This window comes from Callorhinus ursinus, unplaced genomic scaffold (assembly GCF_003265705.2).
Source record: "Callorhinus ursinus isolate GAN/ISIS: 27379988/994484 unplaced genomic scaffold, GSC_fseal_2.0 scaffold59, whole genome shotgun sequence".
Lineage (NCBI taxonomy): Eukaryota > Metazoa > Chordata > Mammalia > Carnivora > Otariidae > Callorhinus > Callorhinus ursinus.
The window spans coordinates 8530653-8550729 of NW_027397121.1; the positions used below are offsets into that span (position 1 = coordinate 8530653).

General features: G+C 54.0%; 2 protein-coding genes across 3 annotated transcripts in view; both read left to right on the top strand.

Moving 5' to 3' along the window:
* ATF6B (activating transcription factor 6 beta) overlaps positions 1–5131 on the top strand; it is a 9514-nt gene extending 4383 nt beyond the window's left edge. For both annotated transcript variants that reach the window (XM_025862460.1, XM_025862461.2), the window contains exons 6-18: positions 40–125; positions 268–403; positions 487–618; positions 775–908; positions 1602–1787; positions 1889–1980; positions 2380–2559; positions 2721–2828; positions 2982–3063; positions 3270–3340; positions 3564–3675; positions 3814–3898; positions 4420–5131. In XM_025862460.1, coding sequence (XP_025718245.1) covers positions 40–125; positions 268–403; positions 487–618; positions 775–908; positions 1602–1787; positions 1889–1980; positions 2380–2559; positions 2721–2828; positions 2982–3063; positions 3270–3340; positions 3564–3675; positions 3814–3898; positions 4420–4649 — 1634 coding nt within the window. In that variant the 3' untranslated portion in view covers positions 4650–5131. The remainder of the gene's footprint in view (positions 1–39; positions 126–267; positions 404–486; positions 619–774; positions 909–1601; positions 1788–1888; positions 1981–2379; positions 2560–2720; positions 2829–2981; positions 3064–3269; positions 3341–3563; positions 3676–3813; positions 3899–4419) is intronic.
* A 5227-nt stretch (positions 5132–10358) lies between these two features.
* TNXB (tenascin XB) overlaps positions 10359–20077 on the top strand; it is a 41704-nt gene continuing 31985 nt past the window's right edge. The window contains 3 exon segments of the mRNA XM_073884836.1: positions 10359–10798; positions 18879–19289; positions 19679–20077. The exon segment at positions 19679–20077 is cut by the window's right edge and continues 1311 nt beyond it. Of these exon segments, the coding sequence (XP_073740937.1) occupies positions 18890–19289; positions 19679–20077 (799 nt within the window). The 5' untranslated portion in view covers positions 10359–10798; positions 18879–18889.

Below are 20077 nucleotides of genomic sequence, written 5' to 3' on the forward strand. Positions count from 1 at the left end.
TTCTCCTCCAGTATTTTGTCTCATCCTGACCCCCCACAGATGTCCAGACCAAGGTAGAACCTGTCTCTCCATCCTCCTCCATCAACTCGGAGGCTTCCCTGCTCTCAGCAGAGTCCCCCAACCAGGTGAGCATCAACTTTTCTTTCTCCTTCCAGACCCTCCAGTGAGTTCCTTCTGACTCTCGGAAGTATGAAAGCATTCTCTTTTTCAGCTCCTTCTCCTTGACACTCTTCCTGACTCACATATCTTCTGGAATACCCAACACAGGCTTTTATAGGAGAGGAGGTACTGGAAGTGAAGACAGAGTCACCGTCCCCTCAGGGGTGTCTCCTGCGGGATGTCCTAGGCCCCCCACTTGGAGGTGTCCAGATCAGCATGGGCCCATCCTCCGATGGCTCCTTAGGTAATGGGGCCTCCTGACACCTTGGGATCCCTGGCAAGAGGCCTCTAGTCCTGACCTTCGTTCCTTCCCTCCCCTTCCTTCAGGCAAAGCCCTACCCACCCGGAAGCCACCCCTGCAGCCCAAACCTGTGGTGATAACCACCGTCCCGATGCCACCCAGAGCTGTGCCTCCCAGCACCACCATCCTTTTGCAGCCCCTTGTCCAGCCACCCCCAGGTACTAAAGGCGGCGAGAAGGAGCGGATCTGAATTGACTTTCTCGGGGAGCTCACAGCCACTGAGGCTCCCAGCGCTTGGGTACTCAGGTGCGGGCGTGGACACAGTAACTCCACGTGACTTACAGCTCTCACCTCCTCCTGTTCACTTGCCCCAGTCTCCCCAGTTGTCCTCATCCAAGGTGCTATTCGGGTCCAGCCTGAGGGACAAGCTGCCCCGGCTCCAAGGCCTGAAAGGAAGAGCATTGTTCCAGCTCCTATGCCTGGGAACTCCTGCCCACCTGAAGTGGATGTAAGTAGTGGGGAGGAGAGGGGTAAGGCTAGTTCATGGGAAGGGAGGAGGCAAGTCTGTCGTGGGAGAGAATTGTTCAATGAGGAGGGAACAAAAAGTGAGGAAGCAAACCCATCAGATGATCCTGAAGGTCAAGTGGATCCCGGTTCATAGACGAGGATCAACATCAACTCTGTGTAGTTTTAAGATCCTTAGTTTTGCTCACTGTAGATGGAGAAACGGGAATGGTGTCCGTAAATCTAAAGCAGGGAAGTCATACTGTGTTATGGTTGTGGCAGTAGTTGGAAGAGGGAGGCTGTTTCCTAGGGAAAACCAAGTAAAGTGTTCTTTAATTATAGCAAGGTGAAGCTGTGGGCCCTTAAAAAGAAATGAGAGAAAAAATCCCCCCCCCCCCCCCCCATCTAAGGAAAGGAACTGAGTTTCCACCAGGAACCAGGGTGGAGGAAGTTCTTCCTGCAGTCTGACTTCTCTCAGCTCTGTGGACCACGAGCATGGAGCGGTTGAGAGAAGGGCTCCTTCCTCGAACTGTTTTGGCAGAGAGGAGCAACCCCTCTCTGGCTGTGTAGGTGGAAGACAGGAAGGCAGGAGAGTGGCCAGCAGGAGCAGTGGGGTGATCAGCCCCTGAAGTCAGGAAGCATAGTTCCCCTCTCCCGCCCATCTGTCATTCCTCCTTTGGCCCTCCGGGTACCCTAGGCAAAGCTGCTGAAGCGGCAGCAGCGAATGATCAAGAACCGGGAGTCGGCCTGCCAGTCACGGAGGAAGAAGAAAGAGTATCTGCAGGGCCTGGAGGCCCGGCTGCAGGCCGTGCTGGCCGACAACCAGCAGCTCCGCCGGGAAAACGCTGCCCTCCGGCGGCGGCTGGAGGCCCTGCTGGCTGAGGTACGCTGCTCTGTCCTTGGGAGGCCCTTGGGAGGCCCGTGGGAAGACCGGCTCCTCTGGGCCAACTTACCCTCTCTCTCGGCCCTTTCTCCGCACCTTAGAACAGTGAGCTCAAGTTAGGGTCTGGAAACAGGAAGGTGGTCTGCATCATGGTCTTCCTTCTCTTCATTGCCTTCAACTTTGGACCTGTCAGGTGAGACCTTCCTTGCCCCCCAGAGCTTCGGGGTGGAGCCCGCCTTGGCACAGGGCCTTTCACCGCACTCGCCCACACAAGGGCTGGCGTCCTTGACACCGCCGGTGCGTCCGGCCAGTCCCTTCTCATTCCGTCATTTCTGTCAAATGGTGTGTCCTCACCTGGAGCAGATGGTGCTAATAACATTGGCAAAAGTAGTCACTTTTAAGTGCTTGCCGAGTTCCTCAGACTTCCTGGCTCTATGAGGTAGGGATGGTTCTCATTCCTGTCTCACACGTGAGGAGATCCACTCTTGTAGAATAGACTGGAACCCAGACGGGCTGTCTGCAGAGCCCAGGATCTTAAGCGGCCCCCTGATAAAGCCGGAATTCCTCACCCCCTGTCCTTGCTTATCACCAGCATCAGTGAGCCTCCTCCGGCTCCCGTCTCTCCTCGGATGAGCGGAGAGGAACCTCCGCCCCGGAGACACTTGCTGGAGTTCTCAACACAAGAGCCAGTTCAGGGAGTTAAACCCCTCCAGGGTTCCCCCCTGGGCCCTGAGGAGCCCCAGCTCAGCGCTCCAGGCCGGCCAAGTTTCAGGTGAGGAGAGGGCCCTCCCTTTCACCGGTGCTGAGTGGAGCTTCTCCCCAAAAGTTACCTTTTCTATTTGAGGGGAGCCAAAGTTCTCTTGCCATCATTACCCGTTCTGCTGGTGGAGGGCTGCAGCCTCCGATCATCGCCCCCTTCCTTCCTCACTCCAGGAACCTGACAGCCTTCCCCGGGGGTGCCAAGGAGCTACTGCTGAGAGACCTGGACCAGCTCTTCCTCTCCTCTGACTGCCGGCACTTCAACCGGACCGAGTCCCTGAGGTGCGCGGGACTCCGGGTCGGGGCCGCTCCATGGGCGGCCGGTCCAGCTGCGTGTGCTGAAGCACCAGCCCTCCCAGCCCTCCCAGCCCTGTCTTCTCCCTGCTGTGTGCAGGCAGGGCAAGTGGGAGCCTTGCCCCACCTCTGCTTCCCTAGGCTTGCTGATGAGCTGAGCGGCTGGGTCCAGCGTCACCAGAGAGGCCGGCGGAAGATCCCCCACAGAGCCCCAGAGAGACAGGTAGGAAGGGCTGGGGCTGGCTCAAGCAAGGCCCGCTGGAAGACTGAATGGCCTAGGGATTTTGAGTTAGCACCTCGTTGTGGAGGTTTGAGGGATCATTTGGGGTAAGTGGAGGGGTGGGTGTGTGGTGACATCAGCTTCCAGGGGCCGCTCTCTCTCCCTTTTGCCTTCACCCTCTTCACATCCTTAGATACTTCTCCTTCCAGAAGTCTCAGCTACGGAAGAAGTCGCCTCCAGTTAAGGCAGTCCCCACCCAACCCCCCGGGCCCCCAGAGAGGTGAGTCTATGGGGGTGCTTGTCTGTAACTAAGGGAGGTTGCACTCCAAAGAGCTAAACTCCCAGAATCTGTCCTGCGCCCATCGTCATTGCCACCAGTGGCACTGTGCCTTCCTCATCCCCGGGGGTCTCCTGTCTTTTTCTCTCATCCTCTCCCACCTTCCCCAGGGGGACCTGGGCACTGGGCTTAGTTCCTCCCAAATCCTCTTTCCCGACCCGGTTAGGGATTCTGTGGGGCAGCTGCAGCTGTATCGCCACCCGGACCGTTCGCAGCCGGAGTTCCTGGATGCAATTGACCGACGAGAAGACACGTTTTATGTTGTGTCCTTCCGAAGGGTGAGTTCCTCTCTGCCCCATCCCTGTCACCCTGGGGTCCCTAGCAGTCTGTCTTCAGGCTAAGGCTCTAGAGTTGGGGTGGGGAGCCTGTCCACGTCTCTTCCTCCAGCCTCCCAGCCTGGCCCCTTTGTTTCCCAGGACCACTTGCTGCTCCCCGCCATCAGCCACAACAAGACCTCTAGGCCCAAGATGTCCCTGGTGATGCCTGCCATGGCTCCCAATGGTAATCCTCTCCCTGCTGGGTCTGGGGAGGGGTCCTGAAACTGAGGACGGGGGAGGTGCTCATAGATCCAACATGAGGAGTTAAGGGGGAAATGGAGAGAGTGGGCCATTCTGAAGAGAGGCTAGACTCCTGGGTGAGAAGAAGCAGGAAATGGGTGGAGAGAAAAACAGAGCTCGGGAGACATGGGAGGAAGACGAGGGTGCAGGCCGTCCCTTGGTGAGGGTGCTCGAGTAGGTGTGGGCAGAGGGGATAGGCTGGGAACTGCCAGATTCTCACCTCCTGTTTTCTCTTGATGTCCTCTCCCCTGTGACCTCCATCATATGTGTTCTCTGTGACTCATCAATGTCATTTTCTTTTCCTGCCCTTCTCCTCTCCCTGCACCAACTCCATGCCTGACCCTCTCATTGACCTCCTGATGTGGATCTGCCTCCTCACCGTGGCCCCTCCCTCCCTATCCACCTCTACTTTTCTCCTCTGTTTGCCGGCCCTTCTCCTCTTCCTTAACTCCCTCCTTCTCACAGAGACCCTGTCAGGCCGGGGAGCCCCGGGGGACTATGAGGAGATGATGCAGATTGAGTGTGAGGTCATGGACACCAGGGTGATTCACATCAAGACCTCCACGGTACCCCCCTCGCTCCGAAAACAGCCGTCCTCGGCCCCGGGCAATGCCACAGGTGGCCCCTTGCCAGCTTCTGCAGCCGGCCAGGCCCGCCAGGCCTCCCGCCGGCCCCTCTACCTCAGTCACCCCTGACCTCTGCACCTCACCTGACTTAGAGCTGGGCGGGGGCGGGCGGCAGGAGGTGGGGGTGACCAAGTGGGGTTTTTCAAAGTTCTCTGATCCCTGGGCTTGGGGCAATTGGTAAAGGAAAGACGAGGTGTGGGGTTAAGCACTTATGTGGAGATGAGCGGGTTCACCACCCTTCTTGCCCCCTTTTTGGAATATAGGGCTCCTCTCATCTCTCTGAGCCCCTAATTCCTGCTTCTGTCTTTGAGGGTACTGAGTGAGATGAAGTTTTGGGGTGGGTGGCCTCCTACACACTCTTTGTTCTTTTGTTTCTCTATTTGGGGGGGTGGGGTGGAGGTGGGAATTTAGTCCCCAGGAGGGACAAGGGACATTTTTACATTTTGGAGCTAGTCACTGGGAGTAAAGGAGGGGTGGTGGTGGGAGATCAGGTTTATGGATATGTACTATCTTTTATTATTAAATAAACAACTTGGAGGGAGTTGAAGGAATGGTGGCTGCCTTCCTGGCTCATGACGGAGAATTTGGGGAAATTGGCTTCTGGAGGACCAGTGTATCGGAGAACCAAACACCGAAGACATAGCTGGCTCAGGGGTGGGGGTGGGGGTGGGATCCCAGACCTCATGTCATCCCGTTGTCCCCACCCCTACAACACTGGGGTGTGTCTGTGTCTAGCGAGGGGATGAGGGTGGGATATCTCATGGCGTGACAGCCCCGAGGACACAGATCTCTGGAATGTGTCTGAGTAAACATGAAGGACAGGCGGCCCCACGCCCTTTGGGGTGAGCAGCCTCCCTGGGTCCCCTGCATTCTAGCAGGTTCTCCCGCCCTTCCCTTGATTTCCAGGACGAGCAGCTTGAACAAACAGCAGAGCTGAGGCCAGAGGGCTGTAAGCCAGAAAGGAGGGGCCACAGTGGAGAAGGGGGTGGTGTTTGGAGGGAAGGGCGGATGTTGGGGAGCATCTTCTCGGCCCTAAACTGGAGGACAGAGACTTGAGAGTCCAGTTGAAAGAAAGGGATGAGAACGAATCCTGCAGGAAAGGCTGTGCTTCTAAGTAGGAGAAAGGGGGACAGGGTGAGGGGCCAAATCTCACTCCACCTGGGGGGGGTCCCGTGAGCGGCTCCTGTCCAGCAGCGTCTCAGGCCTGGCCCTGCAGGAATGTCCTGGGTCAGCTAGAGGGTGTGGGCTGGGCCTGGGCTCAATGCCCAGATGACTGGACAGGGGCCGCCCGGGCCACAAGCCCAGGCCTGAAGGAGGAGGGGAGAACCTCACGTGTCCAGCCAGGCTCCCCCGCTCCCCATTACTGTGTTTGGGGTGAAAACAGACTGAGTAACTATGACAACCTGGAACTAGGGCTCCCAGGAACTAGGCCTCTCCTCCCTCCGGAGCACAGCCCTGGCTTCTGGGCCTTCCCGTCCCCATCCCTGAGCTTCATCCAGGCAGTGAGCACAAGGACAAGGATTTGGGAGGCAGATCACCTGAGTTGGATTCCCTGCTTCACCTTTCGTTCGTTAGTGGATGTCCTTGATGTGTAACTTAAACACTCTGAGCCTTAGATTCCTCATCAGTAGCATGGAATACTCCCACCTACTTCTCAGGGTTGGGGTGAAGGTGAAAGATGTCCACACTGCCTGGTCCATGAAAGGCACACCTGTCCCTTGTCCCTTACACCCGTCTCCACTTCTCCTCTATTCTGCTCTTACCCAAGCTGGCTTCATCACCACTCCGTCGTGCTCCTGTCCTGATCGCAGCGCAGGGCAGCGCAGGGCAGCGCAGGGCCTGAATGCCGGCGTCTCTGGCCGGGGGCCCTGGGGTGGGGCCTGCCGCACCCCTGGCTGAGTGGCAGGGGACAGCTGCCACTCTGGTGTGGACTGGCAGTTGACTGTTGGCTGAGTTCGTGGAGGGGGGGAAGGCATAGGAGGGGCCTGGAGCCAGGGGGTGCGAGGTGGGAGGGTGAAGGCAGGTCAGTCTCTGGCTGCCGAGCTCCAGGCCCACGCTGGATCCGAGGCCACAGCCCGATCCCAGGCCACCAGGCCCGCTCAGCGGGCGGCTGCGGTCACTCCTGCACCGCCTGTTGGCCCCTCCTGTCCCAGGCCCACTTTGTCTTTCTGTTGAGCTGCTTTCCTTCCTCAGAATCCCACCTTTTGTTCCTCTTATTATCCCTGACGCATCGCCTCTCCCTCTTGGCTCTAGATTCCTCTCCCACCTCTCTTCGCCCTCGGCCCGGCCAGGAGTCATCTCCTTCTCTTTTGGACTCTAGTCTACGTTGCTCTTGCTGGTCCTCGCTCCTTTTGTATTTTGCCCTCCCCCCCCCCAACTTCACTTTCTTTTCCATTTCTCTTTTCTTGTTCTTGTCACCTCCTGCGGCTGACCCTGTGCTCAACTCCTCCCTCCCCACACCACCCCCTCCCCAGTTCCCTTTGCACTCCTTTGTCCACATTCCTGGTCCACAACTTCCTCTCTTCTCCCTGGCTTCGGCCCTCTCCCCCTCCCTCCCCCTTCCCCACTCCAATCCCCTGTCCTGTTCCCAGCTGTGGGGGCCAGGACTCAAGAGCCTAATGTTTGCCTCATCGTTCTGCTATGGCTTCTGGATACAGCACATCTGGATTCCGGGGCCCAGATGTGTGGTTGCCACAGCGACCTCAGTCCCTCTGGTAAATATAGGCGCCCACCCCCGCCCCAGAGCAGAGAACAAAACAATTGTGTGACTTTCTTTTGTCACGAGATAGAAATGTCCTCCCTCCTCCCTTCTCCCCACACCCGTGTCTCCAGGCAAAGGAAGTTTTAAGGGTCCAAACCCTTCCTTCTGTGGCTCTGTTGCCCCCTTTCCAGTCCTAGCCTCTTGGTTCTCTCCCATCTCTCATCTCAGGCTGTGTCTTCTCTCTGAGCTGCCCTTCCCCACCATCTCCTCAGTAGTGGAATGTTGGGTCCCCCAGCTTAGACTTGGTGATTTCTTTTTACTGAATCTGCATAATTGGATGCAGGAAAAAGCTTCAAAAAGCCAGATCTGCCACCCTTCCTTCTCAAACAAGTTCTTCCAGAAGCCCCTTCATTTGTTTGTGCCCTAAGTCTTCCATCTTTCCAAGGCTGTTTCTGGGGGAGGAGAGAATCAGAAAGCCTGCTTGAGGCCCACCTTCACCACCACTAGCAAAGTCCCTTGGACGGGTCACCTGACGTTTGTGGTCCTCCATTCCCTCCGCCACAAAGTGGGATTAATCAGATGCCTGCACTGTGTTGGAAAGTGTTTTGTCAACGGAAGCCCAGTACAACTGTTCTCTCTCTTCCCTTCTCTGGGACTGCTCCCTTGGATCACAGCCCCTGGCCTCTCCTCGTTCCCTCTCTTCTTTTACCTTCAGGTCCTTGCCCTTAATTGCCCTCATTCTTCTTTGTGTTCCTTCCCTTCCCCTTGTCTTTCCCTTTCCTTCCTGTCTATACCTTTTATCCCGTATCCTCCTGAGGTCAGGACAGGAATAAGGAGGTTCATTCAAGGATGGAAGCCCAGAGCCGAAGACACCTGCTGGACTGAGGATTCTGAGACCATCCAGAGACGTGGACAGCTGTCAGCAACCCCGACCTCTCTACCCGTCACCTGAAACACCTCGGTGAAGGCCACCAGCTCTGCCCACTAGGCCTCCCTGCCTCCATGCCTGGGGCTCCTACCAGACTCCGTTTCCCCATCCTTCCCACCCAGCCCTCTCACAGTTCGATAGTGACAAGCATTTATTAGGCATCTGTGCTATGCGAGGTCTGGTGCTTTCCTGATGAGATGCAAACATATGTGAGACAGGAGTTCCTCCAAGAGCGTAAATCCAGGGGCTGAATCAAATTTTAGACAATGATGACCTCAGAACCTGGAATTATGTCTGTTAAGCTTCCAGTGGCTTCCTCAAATGCCATGTAACCATGTAAGTGTTTGCAACCCCACTCTCTTCTGAGACTCTGGTATCCCTTCTGTCCCTAGCCGTGGACTTCCAAAACACCCCATGGCCATCCTTAGAGCTCTCACATCTCCAGGGTCTCCTGGCCACTCTGCAGACCAGCTATACTTACGGTGGCCGTATTTAGTAAATAACAAAACCAAGATTAAGGCATAGGGCAAACAATGGATATGACCATGGGACAGAATTACTGAAATCCAGGGATGTAAGAGAAAATCCATCCTCTGCGCAGTCTGCTCTCCCAAAGTCACGCTGTTTCAGACCCTCCCTCACCCTTTCATGTGCTTTCCCCTCCCTGCCCCACCCCCACCCCCCAGGATCAGAGGGAAGTTGTTACCTACTCCAGGCTCTGGAGGCTTTGGGCCAAGGCAGAGGAAGGAAGCTGAGCCCAGTTCCGTCCAAGATGCTGACTTCATCCTCCCCATCAAAGCCAGGAAAAAAAACAGCTACACACACCCAGACACACAGACACACACACCCAAACACACGGACACACACGGGGACACCCACGCAAGAGTCCGAGAGTCCGTGCAAGCCTTTGCCCTCAGCCACAGCTTGCTAACTGGGCATGTGGCCGCCACATGCTGACCCAGGAACAACACAGCCCTGCAACCAGGCGGATCCAGTCTGGGGTGCAGACACCTGTGCTCCAACCCCCGTGGCAGACTCAGACACATACAGGTTCCTTCAGGTCCCTTTCACCCATCAGCTATGTCGGGGCTGAGCTCTTCCCTGACAGTGAGGTTTGTTCCAGGGCAGGAAGAACTCACCTCGTGAAACCTGGGGTGGGGATGCCTCAACCTGGGTATTTCCCTTCTGTGACAAAAGTGTCTTCAGCACCTGGTCAGGGCAGTGAGCACAAGGGGAGATGGGGCCAGAGAAACAGCCAGCAGCCTTACAAGGGGGTGAGTCTGCTGCCCTGTCCTCTGGCATCGGTCTTCCTGTCTCTGCCTGAGGTCAAAGGGCTTTCTTCCTCCAGCCCCCAACTCTCCCTACCCCTGCTGCTCCCCTGCAGCACCCAGATATTCACCCCTTTCAGCTTTCCTCTGACTTCATCCTGCCATACATACCCCCACCCCCATATTCTCCTCCCGCCTCTAGCTCTGTCTCCATCCCTAAGCCTCTCTCCTAAACCTCCTTCTCAACTTTCTGGCTTCCCTTCCCTGTCTCCCCTGAACCCCAACCTCCTCCCCAAGTCTTATATATCCTGGTGCTCAGCCAAGCCCAGCCAGTACCCAAGCCTCATCTGCCGTTTCTCTGGAATTTGCTGAGGTGGGAGAATGAAAAGGGGGCAGTGATCCTAAGCTGAGAACAGGCAGTGGACTGAGCGGAACAGACGGGGAGAGGCAGTGCAGGGACAGGGCAAGTAGGAGGAGGAGGTGAGATGAGGCTCAGGTGAGAGCCACGGGACTAGGCAGGGATGGGTGGGGACAGGGAGTTCCAGAGAAGGACCCATGTCCTTGGGGAGGGATTTGGGCATGGGATGGAGGTTTCCTTCCCCTCCCCCTGCCCCCTGCTCTGCACTTCCAGGAAAGACTGGCAGGAAGACAAAGAGCTGGTGCTGGGCAATAGGCAGGTGGGGCAAGATCCAAGCTGGAGCAAAGTGGTGGGAGAGGAGGTGCCAGGGGAGGAGGAGGGAGAGGGACTGGCCATGGGGAAGGGTGTTGGTAGAGGGGAGAACCCCATGAGAGAGCAGGAGCAACAGGTTTGGGGAAAAGGTGAGGGGAAAGGAGAAATGGCATAAGGATTGGGGGTGTGAAGTCGGGCAAATATTGGGGTGGGCAGAGTACAGATGGGACGGGGAAAGGGTGTGGGAGGTAAGGTCAGGGGTGCAGGGGGCAATACGAGGGTATTGTGGGACTCGGTGATCCCAGACAGGGAGGGGAGGAGGGGTGGCATGCGATGACGTTGGGAGGGCCTGGCAGGGACTAGAGGGGTGGGAGGACCTGCCCTATCTCCGCTCCCCTCCCTGACCTCATGCTGGTCCTCCCCTTCTCCTCCCCCTGCTCACTGCAGGCTCCCTCCTTCTTGCTGTCGCTGCTGAGAGAGATCGACGGTTGGGTCGCAGTTCAGTGAGCCCCTGCTGCAGGGAACAAGCAAGGGGACCTCCAGGCAGCTTGGGGCTGCCCAGGTACAGTAGCCCTGCCCTGTCTTAAGAACTCCCCTCCCAAGGTCAGGAACAGAGCAGGTGCAGAGGCACTGCAGTCGCCTGTTGCCCAGGTAAGGAACAGAGCTCTGGGAAGAACAAGGGAAGAGCTGGGAGCCTTGTGGGTTCTACCCTATCCCTGCACCCCCAGCAAAGGTGTGGCAGGAGAGCTCTCAGGAGAGCCTCACAGAGCTGAGACTTTCTGTTAGGACAGAGGGAGTGGGACCTTGCACTGGGGACTAGACTCCCTGTGGATGGCATGTCTGGAGGTTGGGTCAGTGTGTGTGTGGGCAGGGGCGTGCCCACGTGGAGTAGGGGGTATGGGTGCCAGGGTTTGGACAGGATCAGGTGGTGGCATCAGGGTGGAGGTGGTTATTGGTGAGGTAGGACTCAGCGGTGATGGTGATCGGGAGGGGGAAACCAGGGGCTAGAGGCTCAGCTAGGGGCCAGCTGAACCTCAGGAGGAAAGGGCTGGTGGAACCCCCAAGTGCTCTGGTTAGAGCAGCTGAGCTAGAGCTCCCGGAAGGTGCCAGAGGGGGTCTCTCAGCATGTGGGTTGCGGGTCTGGGAGGGAGGTCTGGGGGTCTTAAGCCTTTGGGAAAGGTTGAAATGGAGCAGAGTCAGGATTCCCAGGTCTGGGGAGGGCACAGAGCCTGCCGAGAGGATCCTAAAACTTGTTCTTGGCTGAGAGCTCCCCACCCATGACTCACGGTTCAGCGGGGTTGGGCTGACGGAGAGATGCCTCCGGGGGCACAGGGGCTCGGTCTTCCTTCCGTCCCCATCCAGGCTCTCCCTGCTTCTGTCCGTCTAAACCTCCCCCCACCCACTACACGTGACTCGCCCTGGGTGGGGTGGGCGGGCGGGCCCCTTATCTTGCCTGGAAAGAATTTAATGGCTTGGAAACAACTGGAAATGGAACTGAGAGGAACTACTGGGAAGCAAGTCGGAAACACGGCAGCTGCCGGCTGTCTGGCTGTCCAAGCCCGCTTCCAGTCCCCGCCTGCTTCCCACATCCCTGGCTCCCTCCCCGCCCCTCCCCTCTCTCTCCCTGCCTCCACTCCCTTGGGGACCTGGCACCTCAGTTCCTCCAACTCCCTTCCCCTTGAGTCCTGCTCACTCAGTGCTGGACCAGAACCTGCCTTCCTGTCTCTCATTGCCCCCTTACTCTTTTCCACTGGGGGCCCAGGAAATCCTTTCTCTTACTTTTTCCATTCCTCTGGCCCACTAGCTCCCCAGAATGAGGGGCATCTGGATACCCCAAATCTCCCTTCCCTGGCACCTCCTTACCTCCTGGTTCCAACCCAATATTTGGAACCCCCTCATCTCCCTTCTTCCTCTCATGGTCCTGGAATCCTTCTACTTTCACCCCTCATGTGGCATGAAGGGCAGAGGGAGGCAGGGGGGGCAGATCCCCCATCTCTGGAACATCCCTCATGGAAGCCAGCCCTTCTCCACACCTCTTGGGACCAGCAGTCCCTGATGAGCGAAGTGTCAAAGTTGGCCACACCATGAATACCAGGCAAGCTGAGTCACAGCTTGGGATGATGCCCCCACCTCTGCCAGCCCTCCAACCGTGGGGAGGGTGCCAAGAGGGTGAGGCCACATCCCCCCTCCCCACTGCAGAAAGGAGCCCCAGACAGCAGTAGGGGGGATGATGAGGGAGAAACATAAGAGACACCCAAGTTCTTTCCTTTCCTAGTGCTGAGAGAAGAGGGGAAATCTTCCAAGAGTTGGAGGTGGGAGCTGGAGAAGTGGCCATGACAGGGCAGGAGAGGGGATGGGGAAGGAGGCTCTGGGTCATGAACTGTGGAGGCTACTCCTCTCCTCTGAGACCTGCTTCACTACTTTCCAGCTTCTCTCCTTCCTGCTGCAGAGACTCTCTCCCCCTCTCCCCCAACCTGGGGAATGATGCAAGATCCAATGGCGGGGATGGGTACTGGACAACTCGCAAAGACCCCCAGGGGTGTGGGGCACCAAGTATCTTCTTCTTCTCCCGGGAGAAGAGCCTCCTGTTTGGTTCTTCTCACTCCAACTACGTTCTCTGACTCACATAGCTGCCTTCTGAGCCGATGAGAAATCCACTTTCTTAGGCATCACCCAATGAACAAGTGTCTAGGAAATGTGAAGAGGAGATTGTGCGTGTGTGTGCGTGCCTGCAAAGACGCAGGCTGATTTGTTTTTTGTTTGTTTTTTTAAAGATTTTATTCATTTATTTGACAGAGAGAGACACAGCGAGAGAGGGAACACAAGCAGGGGGAGTGGGAGAGGGAGAAGCAGGCTTCCCGCCGAGCAGGGAGCTCGATGCAGGGCTCCATCCCGGGACCCTGGGATCATGACCTGAGCCGAAGGCAGACGCTTAACGACTGAGCCACCCAGGCGCCCCGACGCAGGCTGATTTGGATGGATATGTGTATCTGAGTACAAGTGTGTTCGTGTTTGTGTTTGTGGATGAGTGCATACTTGGGTATATTTGTATATGTCCATGTATTTGTGTGTGCATGCACCCCTTGGTTTGCATGGCCTTAGACAGAGTGACAGGATCTGAGGGTAGGTTAGAGCCCACCTTGTACCCAAATCTACACTCCAAGCGGACAGGCTGAGACGCCCAGGGAAGGGCCGCTGTCTGCCTGCCAGGCCTCTGCCTGGGCTTCTTGGGCCTCTTAGTGCAGAAATGCTCTTTCCCTGTCGTCCAGCTTTCCTTCTGTCTCTTCTGGACTGGTGGCAGGGTGTGATGGCTGGTAGCCCTGACACTCCTTTTTCCCAGACTCGGAGGAGAAGTTTCAGAACAGCAAGCCAGGAAATGTGTGTCGGGGGGTGTGTGTAGGTGTGTGTGCGGTGGGTGTGTGTGGGGGGGTGCGGGGTGTGTGTGTGTGTGTGTGTGTGTGTGTGTGTTAGGCACCGTCCCTTCCCTCCTCACCAGTGTTTCCACACTCGCCCTGCCCTCCTCTCTCCAGCCTCTCTGGTCCCGAAGGGCCGGGCACCCGCCCACACCCCTCCTTAGCCCTTCACCCCAACTGAACCCTCCACATTCCATTGCTCACGACAGCCCTCTATCCTGGCTCACCCTGAACACCTCTCTAACGCTGGTCTCCCTGTGCTCCCCAATCCTTGCCTCAACAAACACAGCTGGGCGCCAGCGCCCAGATTAAGAAACAGGATCTTCTTAACACCTCAGAACTTCCCTGCCTCGTCCCCCCCCTCGCCCCCATCACTAATCCTCCAGGAGCACCACACTGCTGACTTATGACACTACCAATTAACGTTGTCTCTCCTCAGACTTCATATACATAGAATTTTTTAAAAGATTTCACTTATTTATTTCAGAGAGGGAGAGAGAGAGAGCAAACATGGGTGGGGGAGGGGGAGAGGGAGAAGCAGGCTCTCCACTGAGCAGGGAACCCGAAGCGGGCGACCTGAGCCGAAGGCAGATGCTTAACCAGCTGAGCCACCCAGGTGCCCCCATATACATAGAATTTTACAGCACGTTCTCTTTTGTGTCTGGCTTCTTCTGCTCAACCCCATATTGGTGAGATCCATCCATGTTACTACATAGAGTTGTGGTTTGTTCCCATTGCTTTATTTTACTTCACTGTATGAATAAACCACACTGTAATCTATTCTACTGATGTGAGATATTTGGGTACTTCCCAGTTTGGGGCTATGGTGGATCAGAGTGTTAGCATATAGCTCTGGTAGATTTTGGGGATTATGCTCAACAGTTTTCCAAAGTGCTTGTACTGTCTGGCCCTGCCGACATCCACACCTGGCCTTCTCTCTAGCCCGGCTTCTGCCTGAGCTGCTGTTTCTGTCCAGCTTCCTGTCCCAGACACTGTCCGTGGTCCTAGCCCTGACCTTGGTCCTGTCCTTGGTTCCAGCCCTGATGCTAGTTCTCAACTTAAATTGAACTTTTCATTCACTCATATGGTCAATATTTATCAAGCACCTCATATGTGCTAGATGCAAGGGTACAATAGTCAAGAAAAAATCAAGTGCCATGCCTGCCCTCATGGACCTTACCGTCTAGTGGGTACGACTGAGTGTGGGCAGGAAAGCGTTAGAATAATCCCACCAATAAGTGTACAATTATAAATTGTTATACGTGCTACAAGTGGGAATTACATGGCTCTTTTTTTTTTTAATCAGTCCTGTTACATGGCTCTTTGATATCACATGTTAGGGGGACCTGGGCAGGAAGGTTTCCCTGAGGAAGCAATATGGGGCTGAGATATAAGGGATGAGGAGGCCACGAGGAAAGGGAAGAGTGTTTCACAGAGAGGGAGCACCGTATACAAAAGCCTAGGGCTGGGAAGGGTGTGAGGGACGCAGGTCCATGGGACTGGGGTGGGGAGAGGGAAGGAAGTGTTATGGGTGATGAGGTTGGAGAGGTCAGCAGGGACCAGATGATGCAGGGCTGTTTGTCAGTGTTTGAAGGGAATTTAGAAAGGAGACACTGGAGAGTTTTTAGGGGGAACGGGACATCCTAGTTGCCTTTGTGAGACTGTAAGAGGCAAGAGTGGAAGCAGAGGGACCAGCTTGGAGGCAAACGCAGTTGTCAAGCAAAAGCTAGGTGATGGCTTGATCTCTAACTCAAAGAGAGAGCAAGAGATAGAGAGAAGGAAGCAGATTAAAGGATGTTTATGAGAAGGTAAGGGCAAATATCACAAAGTATGGTGGCGTTGATGGCAGTTAGGTTTCTAGGTTGTTCTAGGTTTCTAGGTTTCTGGATGAATGGTGGGGCCGTGAGCTGCAGTGGAGAACACAAGAGAAGGGATGGGGTACAGGAAGGGTGACCATGAGTTCAGTTTCAGACATGTTGAATTTGAGGTGCCCAAGAAGAGTCGCCAAGTAGCCAGTTGGATACATTGCTTGGAGTTAAGAGGAGATGACCGGGCTAGTTTATAAACTGGGGTATAGTTTGGAAATTAAAATCCTATGTCTGGGTGAAAATACCTAGGTGAGTGACTAGAAAAGTAGGTCTCAACTTTGGCTGTACATTACAATCACCTGGGGTGCTTTTAAAAAATACTGAGTACAATTTAGTGCTTCCGTTACTCTAGGCACATCTCAAGTGTTCAAGAGCCACATAGCTCTCCTGGCTACTGTACGAACAGCCGGATACAAAATGTTATGAAATGGAAGATGTGATCAACAGTGTCCAGTGATTTTTGACACAGGTCAAGTAAGATGAAGACAAATGTGTCTCATTTTGTGACACTGAGATCTTTGGGCGATCTTAGGGAGAACTGTTTGATAAGTTGAAAGGAGGTGGGGCAGCCGGATGGGAGTGCACTGAGGCATGCGTGGGATGGGATATGGGGAATGGAAACAGCAAATACAGATAAATCTTTTGACAACTGAAGCCATGAAGTAGAGGAGGGAAATATGTGCTGGCTGGAGGGAGTATGAGATTGGGGAAGGTTTGGTTGTGGTGATTGTTGTTGTTTAGAAAGAGAGCACGCGTGCACAGGAGCGCGTGCGCATGTGTGCGCAAGGGAGGGGGAAGGGGCAGAGGGAGAGAGAATCTCCAGCAGACCCGAGGCGGGGCTCGATCTCAGAACCCTGAGATCATGACCTGAACCGAAGTCAAGAGTTGGATGCCTAACTGACTGAGCCACCAGGCGCCCTGTTGTTGTTTTTTTAAGATAAAAATTTCATATTATGAAATACACAAATCAAAAGTGTATAGCTCAATTAATCTTTGAATATGTATACATCTGTTTAACCACCACCCAGATCAAAGTACAAAATATTTCCAGTAATCCTGTCTTCTAATAGTTAAGAGTAACTCTGCCTGTTTTTGAAACTCATGTAAATAGCATCATTCACAAAGTTCTCTTTTTGTATCTGGTTTCTTTTGCTAGCATTATGTGCGTGAAATTGTCTATGTTGTTACATGCAGCAAGAGGGTGTTTTCATTGCTGTGTTTCATTGTATGATTGTGCCACAATTTGTTTATCTGTTCTATTAATGGAACTTGTTTCATTTGGCTGATATGAAAAAAAAAATCTCACGAACATTCTCGTACATATCTTTTGGAGAATATATGGAGTCATTTCTGTTGGATATTTACCAAGAAGTGGAATTGCTGGGTTATAGGCTATATGTCTTTGTAGATACTGCCTAGCAGTTTTCCAAAGCGGGTGCACATAAATTAGTGCTTCCTGCTTGCAATCGATGAGAATTCTAGTTGCTTCACATTCTTGCCAATATCAAGTAACAACAACCCTTTTAATTTTAGCCATTCTGATGGCTATATAATGGCATCTTGTTGTGGTTTTAATTTGCATTTCTCTGGTTACTAGTTTTGTTACACACCTATATATATGTTTGTTTTCCATCTGTTTATTGGTCCTTTGGATATATTCTTTTCTAGAGTACTGGTTTAAGACTTTTGTCAATTTAAAACACTGGGTTGCCTGTCTTGTTTTTGTTTGTTGTTTTTGTTTTGCAGGGGTTTCTTATTTTAGATTTTAATCCTCTCTCTCACTCTCAATATCTCTCACTCTCTCTCCCACCCCCGCTACCCCCTGGCATTTCTCATATATTTTATCCCAGTGTATGGCTTTTATTCTTATTCTCCAAAAGGTGTCTCTGGATGACCAGAAGTGATCAATTTAATGAGTCCTAATGTATCCATCGCTTTTTTTATGGTTAAGTTTTGTGTGAAATATTTTATGGTTAAATTTTATGTGGTTAGGTTTTAAGAAATCTTTGCTTACTCTAAGGTTGTAAAAATTTTCTCCTCTTTTTCATTTGTACAATATTGTTCTGAAAGATACTGCTTTACCTTTCATAATTAGGTCCGTTAGATTCACTTCAAATTAATTTCTGTATGTGGACATAAGGGAGAGAGAGATTTTTTTTCCATTTGGATCTTTCCTCATTTCTCAAAAAGAGCATCCATTCTCTTTTTAATTGCAGTGCCGCCTTTGTATGTGGTCATGTATCTGGACACTACTCTGTTCTATCTATCCTTGCACCTTTATCAGTTTTGATATTTGGTAATGTAAGTACTGAGGAAGAAGGATTTTCTCAAACGACAGGGGATACTTGAGCTCCTATAAAAGCTGACAGGAAGGATTTTGCGGAGAGTGAGGGATTGAATAAAAGGGAGAGAGAGGATAATCTTCACCTAAGAAGATAGTAGGAGCTGGGTTCCAGGTGCTTGTGGAAGGATTGGCCTTGTACACTCATCCGCTAATCCATTCAACAAGAATGTGTTGGGGAGCCCCCATGTGTCAGACACAGGCATACAGCAGTGCCAGGACAGACAAGGTCCCTGTTCTCATGGGGTTCCCACATTAGTAGTGGGAGACAGATAACAGACAAGTACCCACAGGAACAGGTGATTCAGGCAGCAGTAAATGCCATGAAGAACATAGGCAGGATACTGCCTTAGAGAGCAATGGAAGCCCATTCCGACGGGGCACCAGGGAAGGTCTTGGGATGCAAGACACATGAGGTAGGATTTGAACCAAGAAGGAGCCAGTCTTGAAGAGCATCCCAGACAGAAAGAATGTACGGCTAAAAGGCCCTTAGATTAATGTAAGCTTGTAGTATCTGTAGAACAAACAAAAGACCAGTGTGGGTGGACCAATAAAGAAGAAAAAGAGGGGGGCAGGGAGCTGGGTAATCAAATGACATCAGAAAGCAAATAATACATTATATGTTAAAAAATAAAAAGAAGATGAAGAAAAGATAGCAGGAGGGGAAGAATGAAGGGGGGGAAATTGGAGGGGGAGATGAACCATGAGAGATGATGGACTCTGAGAAACAAACTGAGGGTTCTAGGGGGGGGGAGGGGGATGGGTTATCCTGGTGATGGGTATTGAGGAGGGCACATTCTGCATGGAGCACTGGATGTTATACGCAAATAATGAATCATGGAACACTACATCAAAAACTAATGGTGTAATGTATGGTGATTAACATAACATAAAAAAAAAAAAAAAAGAAAAGAAAAAGCAAGGTAGAGACCAAATCGGCCCAAGGAGGCTATCCCTTAGGGTTGGGCTGAATGTGGAGTTTCCCATGCATGTGAGTTGGTAGATTAGTTGTGGGTGATGCGACTGTGGGTGTGTATATTGGGGGAGGTGGGGAGCTATCTTGTCTCCTTCTCTGTGAACCTGCTCACATGTGCCCTCTCTCCCTGCAGCCTCCTGAGTGATGCCAGCCCAATGGTTCCTAATCTCCAGACTGGCCCTCTTGGTACTGCTGGGCACAGTCAGAGCAGGCCCTTTCTCTCCACGGTCCAATGTGACACTCCCAGCCCCACGTCGCCCTCCCCAGCGGGGGGGCCGCACAGTGGAGCCAGTAGGGGGAAGTCCCTCTTCTCAGCTTTATGAGCACACTGTGGAAGGAGGGGAGAAGCAGGTAGTTTTTACCCACCGCATCAACCTGCCCCCTTCAGCTGGCTGTGGTTGTCCCCCGGGCACAGAGCCCCCTGTTCCTGCTTCAGAGGTGCAGGCCTTGAAGGTCCGGTTAGAGATCCTGGAGGAGCTGGTGAAGGGCCTCAAGGAACAGTGCACTGGGGGATGTTGTCCTGTTGCTGCCCAGGCTGGCACAGGTGAGCAGACAGATGATCAGGGGAGGGGGCACAGAAAAAGAGGAAGGTGGGGAAGTGGGTCAGGGTTAGGTGGGCATCACTAGTCCATAAAGGATCTTGGTCTGAATTAGAAAAAGGCATCTTTTCTTCCCCTTTAGGGGTGGTGAGTGCAGCCCAGGGCACAACTCAGAGAGAGAAGCCACCAGACTAGGTGTCAGCACTTCCTTCCCCTGACCCCAAGCAAATGCTAGGGCCTTGGCAGGCCACATATATTGACTAGGAGTACCTGGAAACAAAGATGACCCTATGAAATGAGCCTGGCCCTGCTGGAGGGGCGGACAGAGGGGAGCACCCTATGGGCTTGGTCTCCCTCCCCAGAGAGACTGAGTCCTGCCTCCCTCTTACTCCAGGCCAGACGGATGTTCGTAGCCTCTGCAGTCTCCATGGCGTGTTTGACCTGAGCCGCTGTGCCTGCTCCTGCGAGCCAGGCTGGGGTGGGCCCACCTGCTCAGACCCCACAGGCGCTGGGGTGCCCCCATCCTCCCCACCCTCAGCCTCCGGGGCCTGCCCAGATGACTGCAACGATCAGGGTCGCTGTGTCCGCGGGCGCTGCGTGTGCTTCCCTGGTTACAGCGGCCCCAGCTGTGGCTGGCCCTCCTGCCCCGGGGACTGCAACGGCCGTGGGCGCTGCGTGCAGGGCGTGTGCGTGTGCCGGGCGGGCTTCTCGGGCGACGACTGCAGCCTGCGCTCCTGCCCCCGGGGCTGCAGCCAGAGGGGGCGCTGCGAGGACGGGCGCTGCGTGTGCGACC